This window comes from Fonticula alba, assembly GCF_000388065.1.
Source record: "Fonticula alba strain ATCC 38817 unplaced genomic scaffold supercont2.1, whole genome shotgun sequence".
Lineage (NCBI taxonomy): Eukaryota > Rotosphaerida > Fonticulaceae > Fonticula > Fonticula alba.
Genome location: NW_009242971.1, coordinates 4,248,211 through 4,259,066, shown reverse-complemented (window position 1 = coordinate 4,259,066; position 10,856 = coordinate 4,248,211). Strand labels below are relative to the sequence as shown.

General features: G+C 64.5%; 3 protein-coding genes across 3 annotated transcripts; 2 read left to right on the top strand and 1 right to left on the bottom strand.

Moving 5' to 3' along the window:
- On the top strand, positions 1–1,275 carry H696_00909 (hypothetical protein). Its single transcript, XM_009494796.1, has 3 exons — positions 1–368; positions 530–773; positions 864–1,275. The coding sequence occupies exons 1-3, from the start codon at positions 138–140 to the stop codon at positions 1,208–1,210; spliced, it is 822 nt and encodes a 273-aa protein (XP_009493071.1). The 5' UTR covers positions 1–137; the 3' UTR covers positions 1,211–1,275.
- An 813-nt stretch (positions 1,276–2,088) lies between these two features.
- H696_00908 (DNA-directed RNA polymerase III subunit RPC1) lies at positions 2,089–8,403 on the top strand. Its single transcript, XM_009494795.1, has 9 exons — positions 2,089–2,178; positions 2,315–2,428; positions 2,630–3,115; positions 3,251–3,719; positions 4,001–4,290; positions 4,438–4,912; positions 5,054–5,189; positions 5,357–5,920; positions 6,115–8,403. The coding sequence occupies exons 2-9, from the start codon at positions 2,382–2,384 to the stop codon at positions 8,163–8,165; spliced, it is 4,518 nt and encodes a 1,505-aa protein (XP_009493070.1). The 5' UTR covers positions 2,089–2,178; positions 2,315–2,381; the 3' UTR covers positions 8,166–8,403.
- A 97-nt stretch (positions 8,404–8,500) lies between these two features.
- H696_00907 (hypothetical protein) lies at positions 8,501–10,627 on the bottom strand. The gene is made up of 5 exons (XM_009494794.1): positions 9,982–10,627; positions 9,623–9,810; positions 9,200–9,481; positions 8,774–9,021; positions 8,501–8,668 (listed from the first exon to the last, which is right to left on the bottom strand). Exons 1-5 carry the CDS (start codon positions 10,538–10,540, stop codon positions 8,578–8,580), a joined length of 1,368 nt encoding a protein of 455 aa, XP_009493069.1. The 5' UTR covers positions 10,541–10,627; the 3' UTR covers positions 8,501–8,577.
- Positions 10,628–10,856: the final 229 nt, after the last annotated feature.

Sequence of the window (10,856 nt, the reverse complement as noted above, 5' to 3'; positions counted from 1 at the left end):
CAGCATGGCCGCCGAACCGGAAAACGAACCGAGGTACGTTGTCGCCGCCTCCCTGCCGCGCCGGATGCCGTCTCCTCACCTGCCGGGCCTGATCCCGCGCCAGCCCCCCGGAGGAGGTGCCCGACGATTTTGACGTCATGGACCAGGTCGAGAGCGCTCTCGGCTTGTCGGTGGACATCGACGGGAATGTGGTGCCGGTCCGAGAAAAGACCCCGCAAGTCCGACGCGTGGGCGCCCGTTGTGCTCACTGTTCCAGTCCCCGGGTGAGCGACATCCTCAGCCGGTGGTTCGAGCTGATCGTCTGCACTGGCTGTGTTCGTGCCCGGCCCGAGCTGTACTCCTTGCATTCGAAGACCGCCGCCAAAGAGGTATGCACTCGGTCTGGAGACCTATTTCCCCCCCCCCCCCCACCCTCTCTCTCTCTCTCTCCCTCTCCCTCTCCCTCGCCCTGCACCTCCCTCGGCCTCTGCACAGCGAGGCACGCTCGTGTGTGACACGTGGAATATTCACCCACCTGTGCGCCGAGCAGGAATATCTCCTCGCCGACGAGGACCTCTCGGAGCTTCCGTTCATGATGCGCGCCAACAGCCGGCACCCCAGCTGGGCCCCGGTGCAGCTGTTTCTGGCCAAGCACCTGCACATTCAGGCCCTCCGGAAGCACGGCGGCACCGAGGAGAGTCTGATGCAGGCATTTGAGGAGCGCGAGCGGCGGCGCACTCTCCTCCGACAATCGCGCGGCCGGCTGCCCCAGCGCCTGCACTTCACACAGGATGGTGCGCCAGTGTGGTCCACTCCGCGCCGCGGCTGCAGCCGCTTGCTGTGCCGCCATGCATGTGCTGACTCTCCCTTGCCCGTGTGCCAAGTGGATCTTTCGGGCACCGAGTCGGCGCCTCCGGCCGATCTGCTGAGCGATCCCCTGGAGCATCGCCACGACTGGCGTGAGGAGACTTCGATCGATGGCGAGACGGCGGTGGTGTGCTCGACATGCCGGGTCCCGGCGTCCGGGCATGTCCGGCGGCGATCTCCCTCCCCGGGCCCCGGGTCACCGCCAGATCGCAAGCGAGCCAACCGGCGCGGTCAGGCCGCCCAGCCCACATGGACCCGGGGTTCCGAGGCGGCATTGGTTTCGCCGGGCCCGGCGGCGGCCGAGGCGCCGGGGGCCCCTCTGTTCGGGCACTTCGATCTCTCCTCCGGTTCTGATACCGACTGATCACAAGGACCGGGGCGGGAGCCAATACTTAACTCTATGGATCCGAATTCCAAGCACGACGCCCTCGCCGCTCTTGTCTGGCGTCTTTTTTTTTTTTTTTTTTTCGGGGCTCCTTTTCCCGCCGCCGCCCCGGCATGGGGTGTTGCGGCCCCGGGCGCCTCTCGGGTCTATCGGACGCGAATGGACCCTTGCGTGGGGTGGTGCGGGAAAGAGAGAGCGTGGATGGGACCGCCTCGGGCGCCGAGCGTCGGGGCGACGGTGGGTGGGCAAAAGGCGGATGGGGGTGGCACATGGACCTGGGCCACCCGTTCCAGGGGGCGGGGGGCGGGGGGCGGGGGACGGGGGGGGATCGCCCAGACCGCCGTCCCATGCTGGGGGATTTTTCTTAATACCTGCCACGCGCACTTGCCCGGGCTCTGTCCCACACTCGGGCCGGTGCACGGGAGGGTGGGTGGTGTAAGCATGTTCGGGGGGCCGGGCCTGATGCTGCGCCAGCCCTCTTGGGAGCAGCGCTCCCGCCGTGAGGGCGACCGGGCGACGGACTCTCCTTCTCTTCTCCTCCGGGGGACCCTGGGCCGGGCCGTGTGTTGTGGTCTTTTTCGACCACGAGGCGTTCCGGCGCCGGGGGCCAGTCAGCAGCCCCCCCCCCCCCCCCCTGCACCCGGGACCTTTTTGGCCGAGCATCTCCGCCTCGTCTCCTCGGCCGGGCTTTAGCACGCTTCGTTCCCTTCCTACCTCCCCTACCATCCCCCCGGGGCCCTCTTTTGCGCCTCCTCTCTCCCTCCCCCGTCTTTCTCCTTCTCCCCATCTCGCTGGCTCACCGGACAGCACTCCTCCGGAGGGTAGGTCTCTCCCGCCCCCCTCCCCCCCCTAAGTCTCACCGGCCGACGCCGATCGCCCCTCCCTTCCCTCCCCGCGGCCCCGTTCTCGCATCGTGTCCTTCTCCCCCCTCCCCGCCAATCGGCGCTGTGCGTTGCTGTTGCTTATCTGCCCCCCGTCCCCCCTTGTGTGGACGGCTCCCGCGCGCCAGGCTGCCCCCCCTCCCTGCCTTTTCACTCAGGCATTGACCCTCCTTCTTTTCGCACATTGTGCCTCTGCCATCAGTGTGAGGCACGACCCCCTGACGCGCCTCTCAGCTCACTGAGAGCCAGAGAAAGTCCCCGCTGTAGCCATGGCCACGAAGGAGCTCATCCGCCCGAGTGAGGCGCCGAAGAAGATGTTCGTCTCCCCTCTGTGGCCTGCGCCGCCCCTTTTGTTCTCGCCCCCCCGCCCCCTGTCCCCGCTTCTGGCACATGCATTCCCTGACACTTATCGGCACCCCCCTCGTCCCTTCCCTCATCTCCCTCCCCTCTCTCTTTCCCCCCCCCCCCTCCCCCCGGGACACCTCCCTGCCTTGTCTGTGCGCTCGCTCTCGAGCAGCAAGGCCCTCCACTTTGGCATCATGTCCCCTCAGGACATCTACCAGGTGGCCGAGTTTGAGGTGGTCAATCGCGAACTCTATACCATCCCCGACCGGAACCCCACGCCCAATGGCTGCCTCGACCGGCGCCTTGGTACCTCGGACAAGATGTCCACCTGCGAGACGTGTGGGCACAAGTTGGCCGAGTGCTCCGGTCACTTTGCCCATATCCGCCTGGAGCTGCCGGTCTTCCACATCGGCTTTTTCAAGGGGATCATCACCATCCTGCAAAGCGTGTGCAAGACATGCAGTCGTATTCTGGTTGATGAGGCCGAGGCGCAGAACTACCTTTTCCGCATCCGCAATCCCCGGCTGGACGGCCTCCAGCGCCGAGGCCTGGTCAAGCGCATCCATGAAAAGTGCAAGAAGGCCGCTCATTGCCCGCATTGTGGCTCGGCCAACGGGACCATCAAGAAGACCGGCGCGCTGAAGCTGTATCATGAGCGGTGCGCAGTGACCGGGCGCTCCTCCCCCGTCCCTCTCTCTCTCTCTCTCTCCCCTTCGACCGCTTGCTTTCTTGCCCTTGTCCTCTCTCATGTTCTGCCCCTGACCGTGTGAAATGCCGGGGTCTGTCGGTCCAGCGCTCGTGGGCGCCCCTCCGAGCGTGACCAGCAGCTCAAGGTCGATCGCGAGAAGCAGTTTGAGGCGGCCATCGAGGCCAACCCCGATGTCAAGACCCATTTGTCCCGGGCCAATGAGGACCTCAACCCGATGCGTGTGCTGTCCATCTTCCAAAACATCTCCGATGCCGATGTGGAGTTGCTGGGCATGTGTCCGGTGGAGGGTCGCCCCGAGCAGCTCATTTGGACGCACATCCCCGTTCCGCCGGTGTGCATCCGTCCGTCTGTGGCCATGGACGCGGCGGCTGGCTCCAATGAGGATGACCTGACCATCAAGCTGATGGAGATCATCCATGTCAACAATGTCATCCGCCAGTCCATCGAGAAGGGTGCTCAGCCGCAGGTGCTCATCGAAAACTGGGACATGCTGCAGATCTACTGTGCCATGTACATCAACAGTGAGCTGCCCGGCGTGCAGCTCCCGCAGCAGGTACGATCGTGTCCCCCTCCTCCCTCCTCTCTCTTCTCTCGGCAACCCTATCGCCAGCCGGCATCCCCTTCCCGCCTCGCATCTGTCGCCTCTCCGGTTTCTGGTTCTTCGTTTCTCTCTCCCTCTCTCTTGTTCCGGCTCATACTGACGGTGCCACCTCGTGTGCACTTTATCCGGCTTGCCATCCCCCCTGTGACCATACTGGCCGTCTTGTACCCCCCCCCCCCCCCCGGCTTGTCGGCCACCAAAACGCCTCCCGCCACAAACCGCCCCCCACACAGATGCAAACCAAGCCCACCCGCGGCTTCTGCCAGCGGCTCAAGGGCAAGACCGGTCGCTTCCGTGGCAATCTGTCCGGCAAGCGTGTCGACTTCTCCGGTCGTACGGTCATTTCCCCGGACCCGGATCTGGCCATCAATGAGGTGGCCGTGCCGGAGCTCGTGGCCAAGGTCCTCACCTATCCCGAGCGTGTGACCCGGCACAACATCAAGAAGATGCGCCAGCTGATCATCAACGGCCCGGATGTCCACCCCGGCGCCAATTACCTGGCCACGCCGGATGGGCGAAAGCTGTACGTCCAGGCTTCTTCCTTGTCACATGCTGGCTCTCCTGTAGGAGCGGAAATTTCCGCCCTTCCCCCCCTCCCCCTCCTCTGACTCCCATGGGCGCCCCGGCCGGCTCCCCCCCTCCCCCCTCCCCCCTCCACCTTCCGATGCAGCCACCTCAAGTATGTGCGCGACCGCGAGCGCACCGCCGCCCAGCTGAACATCGGCGACATTGTCGAGCGCCACATTGATGATGGCGATGTGGTTCTCTTCAACCGCCAGCCTTCGCTCCACAAGCTGTCCATCATGTGCCACTATGTGAAGGTTCGGCCGTGGCGCACCTTCCGGCTGAATGAATGCGCCTGCACGCCGTACAACGCCGACTTCGATGGCGATGAGATGAATCTTCACGTCCCGCAAACGGAGGAGGCCCGTGCCGAGGCGTTGGTTCTGATGGGCGTGAAGGATAATCTGATCACTCCGCGTAACGGCGAGCCCGTGATCGCCGCCACGCAGGATTTCATCACCGCTTGTTATCTGCTCACTCGGAAGGACATCTTCTATGACCGGGCACAGATGTCGCTGATTTGCTCGTACATGTCGGATGCGCGTATGCATGTGGACCTGCCGCCGCCGGCCATTGTCAAGGTGCGTGTGTGTGTGTGTGTGTGTGTGTGATGGGGCTATTCTCTGCAGGCCCGCCCGCCGCCGGACAATTTCACTAATGCCATCTTCCTTTCCCCGCTCCTTTCTCGGTCATTTCGGCCTTCTCTTCGCCTCCATACCCAGCCTGTCGAGTTCTGGACCGGCAAGCAGCTCTTCAACATCATCATCCGGCCGAACACCCGCTCGCAGGTTCGCATCAACCTCGAGACAAAGAACCGCTCTTACTCCAAGGGCGAGGACATGTGCCCGAGCGACGGCTGTACGTGCTTTCCCGCTCTCTGGCCCTGCCGTCTCGTTGGCCATCCACCCGTCCGCCACTGGCCTCCCCTCCCCGTTACCACACTCACACCATCGCCTTCCTCCTCTTCTTCCCTTCGCCCTCTCTCTCTCTCCCTCTCGCTCGCCCCCCCCCCATCCTGCATGAAGATGTTGTCATCCGTGACAGCACCGTCATGTGCGGTACCCTGGACAAGTCTCTCGTCGGCTCCGGCTCGAAGAACACCATTTTCTACATCATCATGCGGGACTACGGCGTGGATGAGGCCATTGCGGCCATGTCGCGTGTGGCCAAGATGTGTGCGCGCTGGCTCGGCAACCATGGGTTCTCCATCGGCATTGATGATGTGCGCCCTGGCGCGCGACTGGTCCAGATGAAGGACCAGCTGGTCATGGCTGGCTACGGCAAGTGCGCCGAGTATATCAAGGAGTTCCAGAACAACACCCTGCAGCTGGCCCCCGGTTGCACGGCCGAGCAAACCCTCGAGGCCAAGATGACTGGCGAGCTGTCGAAGATCCGTGATGACGCCGGCCAGATCTGTCTCAATGAGCTGGACCGCTACAACAGCCCCATGGTCATGGCCATCTCCGGGTCCAAGGGTTCCAAGATCAACATTTCGCAGATGATTGCCTGTGTCGGGCAGCAGGTCGTATCCGGCGCGCGCATCGCCGACGGCTTTGTCAATCGCACCCTGCCGCACTTCGAGGTCAACTGTGCGTGCTGATCGTGCTCTAGATCGTCAGGGTTGGAGGGCGGGGGCCTGCACTCGCTCTGTTCCGTACTGCTGGTCTTTTTTTTTTTCTTTCTAACCCCCCTCTTCCCCGTCCTCCATCGGTCGGCTCCTCCCCGTCTCCCGTCTCCCTCTGCCTCTCCCTCCTTCCCTTCGGCTTGGGTGCCTTCTCCACAGCCAAGACCCCGGCGGCCAAGGGGTTCGTCAAGAACAGTTTCTACAGTGGCCTGACACCGACGGAGTTCTTCTTCCACACCATGGGTGGTCGTGAGGGTCTGGTCGATACCGCCGTCAAGACCGCCGAGACCGGTTACATGCAGCGGCGCCTGATGAAGGCGCTGGAGGACCTGTCCGTGCAGTATGACTACTCGGTGCGCAACTCCAGCGGCCAGGTGGTGCAGTTCAAGTATGGTGCCGATGGTCTGGACCCGGCGGCCATGGAGGCCGACGACCGGCCGGTCAGCCTGTCCCGAGTGTTCACGCACTGCCAGTGGCACCGGCTCCCCTCGGAGGCGGAGAACCCCCTGGCGCCGGAGCACCGCGGCCTGCTGCCGGTGCAGCTGATGCAGCTGGTCGACCGGCAGGTAAGCATCCCGGCCGTGGCGCACCGATGCACGTCGCTCTTCATCGGGGAACTCCGGGAGTTTGTCTACCAGCTGGCGGCCGAGCTGGCTGGGCTGCGTCAGCGGGCCGGCCTCGATGCGCACACCGTCACCCCGGGGCCGGTGGCGGAGCCGCCCCCGGCCGAGGCCATTCCTCCCTCGGTCAAGCGGGCCACCTTCGGGCCGGTGTCGTCGGATGCCCGGGCCTTCCCGCTGCCGGAGCTGCTGGACGCCCAGGGGGTTCCCTACACGGCGGCTCGAGTGGAGGCGATCCACCAGGCGGAAATGGGCCTGACCGCGCGCAGCTTCGTGGATTTGCTGCTGCGCGTGACCCCGGCCCAGATGGACCTCTTCTTTGAGACCATCCTGCACAAGTATCTGAAGGCCATCATCGAGCCGGGCACCGCGGTCGGTGCCCTGGGCGCCCAGTCCATCGGTGAGCCCGGCACGCAGATGACCCTGAAGACTTTCCACTTTGCCGGTGTGGCCTCCATGAACGTGACCCTCGGTGTGCCGCGCATCAAGGAAATCATCAATGCCAGCAAGCTGATCTCCACGCCGATCATCACCACGACCCTGATTGCCAATCGCAGCGTCCAATCGGCACGCATTGTCAAGGGCCGCATCGAGAAGACCCTGCTCAGCAACATCGCCGAGTACATCCAGGAAACCTTCAGCGCGCAGGAGTGCTACCTGTCCATCAAGTTTGACCTGGATGCCATCCAGGCCCTGCAGCTGGAGGTGGACATGGAGCAAATCCGGGCAGCCATCATCGCCGCGCCGAAGCTCAAGCTCAAGGACCGCCATGTCCGGGTGTCGGCCAGCAACCGCATCCGCGTGTACCCGCCGGAGGACCCGAAGTTCACCATGTACTTCATGCTGCAGCATCTGAAGGCCATGCTGCCGAATGTCATTGTCAAGGGCGTGCCGACGGTCAACCGTGCCGTGGTCAACACCCTGGGCGGCGGGGCCGACACCAGCTACAACCTCCTGGTGGAGGGCTACGGCCTGCGCCATGTGATGGCCACCGAGGGTGTGGATGGCACCCAGACCACTTCCAACCACATCATGGAGGTGGCCCAGGTCCTGGGCATTGAGGCGGCCCGGACCACCATCATCAATGAGATTCAGTATACCATGAGCAGCCACGGCATGAGCATTGACATGCGCCATGTCATGTTGCTGGCCGACCTGATGACCTGCAAGGGCGAGGTGCTGGGCATCACGCGCTTCGGCATTGCCAAGATGAAGGACAGTGTCCTGATGTTGGCCTCCTTCGAGCGGACCACCGACCATCTGTTCGATGCTTCCTACTTCGCCAAGCGTGATGCCATTGAGGGTGTGTCCGAGTGCATTATCATGGGTATTCCCATGCCCATTGGTACTGGGCTCTTCAAGGTCCTGCAGCACATGGAGGCGTCGCGGGGCCCGGCAGCGGCCGATGCTCACCTCCACAGCATGCAGGACCCCCAGGGCCCGGTGGAGATCGTGGAATTCGAGCCGGCTGATCCGGCGGCCGCCGCCGCCCCGGCTGATGCGCCCCCGACCGTGGCCGGCCCTGGTCAGTTTGGCCTCCCGCGCCGGAAGCTTCTCTTCGACCAGCCGCGCTTCCATGGGAAGAAGTGACATTCGTGTGTCTCTCCCTCCCCCCATGGGCAGCGCGGCATGGCTGTCTTCCCCCGACGCGTTTGGGGGCCGGGCGATGAGGGCCGACACAGCGGGCGTTTGTCACTCCTCCCGGGCTCCGGCGAATGGGGGAGGATCCACTCCTGCGTGGCGGTCCGGTTGGTTCGACGGTTGTCACCTTCCTCCCCAGGCATTTCCCCCATCTTTCCTTCCCTCCCTCTCTATCTCTCTCTCTCTCTCTCTCTCCCCCCCCCCAAATACCCCCCTTCAATACACACCCATAGATTTACTCTCCCCGTCCCTTCCCCCCTCCCCCTCTTTCTCTTTCTTTCCCTGCATATGTGCATTATAACTGCGGCATCGACAGAAATGTCAGGGAAGCAGGCATCCACAGGGGAAGCGCGGTGCTCTCCTACAAGAGGGGCAGGATGTCGATCAGGCCGCGATAGTTCTCCTCGCCGGACTCCAGAATGTTGGAGGGGGGGACGATGAAGCCGTCACCACTGGCGCAATGGCAAGAACAACAGGAGTTAGAGAGGTGGGGCGGGGGCGATCTAGCGCATGGGGCAAAGCAAAGCCCACTGGCGGAGGATGATGGCAGTGCGCACCGGAGCTCCACGGTGAAAGCCGGAATTCGACGAGTGTAGTAAGCATAGTCGATGAGGCCGCCCGAGTGGGGATACAGCTGGGACCCGGGCATGGGCTCATACTCCTGGCCGTGAACGGCACGGATGGCGTCGGCCATGACCGTGGCAAGATGGTCGAAGTGCGCAGCATCATCACCCTCAGCCGGGTCGTAGGTGTGCTGCAGCGGGTACAGGATCATGGGACCGTAGGTGTGGTAGTCAATGGCCAGCTGTGTGGGAGAGCAGCGGCGGCGGCGGCGGCAGCGGCAGCAGCAACAGCAGCAGCGGTGGAGGGGGAGGGGGAATGTCGACGTCAGTATCGAGTGCATCGGGCAGTGTAAGAGCACACAAAGGCGAGGGGGGGGGGGGGGGGGGCGAGAAGGCAGATATAGGGGGGAGCAGGCGCACGGCGACATTCGGCAGGGAGTCCAAAAGCTGGCTCATGGCCTGAGTCTCCGGCTCACTGAAGGCCTCGGTGCCGCAATAGACATCCGAGCCGGGGAAGGTGCTGGACCCCTCAGTGCACCAGGTGGAATTCGGCCCCCAGTTCCGGTTGAGATCAACGCCAAGGAAGTTGGAGCCGCTGTTGACACGGCGGTTCTTGCGCCACAGGCGATCGCCCTTCCAGGTGTGCAGGTACCCATCGACGTTGACCACCGGGGTGATGTAGATGTCGAACTGGGAAAGAAGCTACGGCAGGGACCGGGCACAAAAGGGAGGAGGGGGGGGGGAGGGCGGCGGAAGCACAGGGGGTCAGAGATCACGCCATGGGGGAGGCCCAAGAGAGCTGGGCCGGGGAGAGAAGGGGAAAAGCACACAAAGTGCACATACATCGCGGAGGGGAAGGTTGGCCGAGCCACTGGTCTCCTCGAGGAAGCCGGACAGGATGTACAGCAGGGTCGGGGGAGAAAGCCACTCCCGAGCATGCTGACCAGCCTGCAGGTGGATGGACCGGCGCCCGGCGTCGACGACAGTGCTGTTGCCGCCGACTGAGAGGACCATCGAGCGGATTGGCCGGCCTGGGAAAGCAGCCCAAGCAGAGGGAGAGAAGAGGGAAGGGAGCAAGAGGAGTCAGCGAAAGATGGACGTGTGGAAGTGCGCGAGCCAAGCCCGACGAAGGAGCGTAAGGGGGCGGGAGGAGGTGGTGATGGCGGCAGCAGCAGCAGCGGCAGCGGCAGCCGAGCGCGCACCCTCGAAAGTGCGCCCGGACACGAAGCCCGACAGGGCCTCCGGGTAGGCGGCCAGCAGCGAGTCCATGAATGCCTCAATCTGGGCGTAAGTGCGGAAGTCCTCGAAAAAGTCACTGGCCCGAGTGACACCGGAGAAGTCAGTCCGGTGGGCATCGCCGGCCAGGCGGTCGCGCTCCGCGCGCAGACGGCCCCCGAGGTTGCGCTCGGCCGTACGCAGGACCGCATCCGCCGGCAGGGCAGCCTCAACAGCCTGGCGGTCGACTTCCGGCACAAGGAGGTCCACGCAGCGGGACGAGCAGAACCCCAGGGTGGTCAGATCGGCCGAGACCCCGGCGCCAGCCAGGCGCCAGAGGAACTGGTCGCGCGCCTCGGGGCTCGGCAAAAACACGCGCAGCTGGGCCGTGTCCTCGGCGGGCACCGGGGCCGACAGCCAGGTGGTCGGTGGGCCGTTCATCACCGGCGAGGCGGATGCCAGGCAGCAGGAGCTGAAGAGGGCCGCGAGCAGCAGCGACAGGAGAGCCCACCCAAGGCCGGGCAGGCGCAGCGTGGTCGACGCCATGGTGGGAGGAGACAGAGGGTCGAGCGTGGGACCAGAGGGCCGGAGAGGAGAGGATACGGTGGACACGGGGGAGGGGCGGGGGGGGGGGGGGGATCCGGGCAGAGAGATAAGGCATGCCGCCGGCTTGCGGGGGCGCTGCTGCCCCGGCGGGGGGTCCCCACAAAAACAGCCTGCCCCTCGACAGCGGCGCGGAAATGGGCCCGACCGTTGTGGCGCGATCTCGGATGGACAGGTCGCCCGGGCAGCTGCCAGTCACACGATGTGCTTCGCCCCCCCCCCCCACTCAGCACACGGGGAGCAATAACAACAGCGGCCT

Coding starts and splice junctions, on each gene's coding strand:
- H696_00909 (XM_009494796.1), top strand. CDS start 138: ATGGACCAGGTCGAGAGCGCTCTCGGCTTGTCGGTGGACATCGACGGG. Junction 369..529: donor CGAAGACCGCCGCCAAAGAG/GTATGCACTCGG, acceptor TGCGCCGAGCAG/GAATATCTCCTCGCCGACGA. Junction 774..863: donor CCTGCACTTCACACAGGATG/GTGCGCCAGTGT, acceptor CCGTGTGCCAAG/TGGATCTTTCGGGCACCGAG.
- H696_00908 (XM_009494795.1), top strand. CDS start 2,382: ATGGCCACGAAGGAGCTCATCCGCCCGAGTGAGGCGCCGAAGAAGAT. Junction 4,291..4,437: donor ACGCCGGATGGGCGAAAGCT/GTACGTCCAGGC, acceptor CTTCCGATGCAG/CCACCTCAAGTATGTGCGCG. Junction 5,921..6,114: donor GCCGCACTTCGAGGTCAACT/GTGCGTGCTGAT, acceptor CCTTCTCCACAG/CCAAGACCCCGGCGGCCAAG.
- H696_00907 (XM_009494794.1), bottom strand. CDS start 10,540: ATGGCGTCGACCACGCTGCGCCTGCCCGGCCTTGGGTGGGCTCTCCTG. Junction 9,022..9,199: donor ACTCCCTGCCGAATGTCGCC/GTGCGCCTGCTC, acceptor TCTCCCACACAG/CTGGCCATTGACTACCACAC. Junction 8,669..8,773: donor GCTTTCACCGTGGAGCTCCG/GTGCGCACTGCC, acceptor CCATTGCGCCAG/TGGTGACGGCTTCATCGTCC.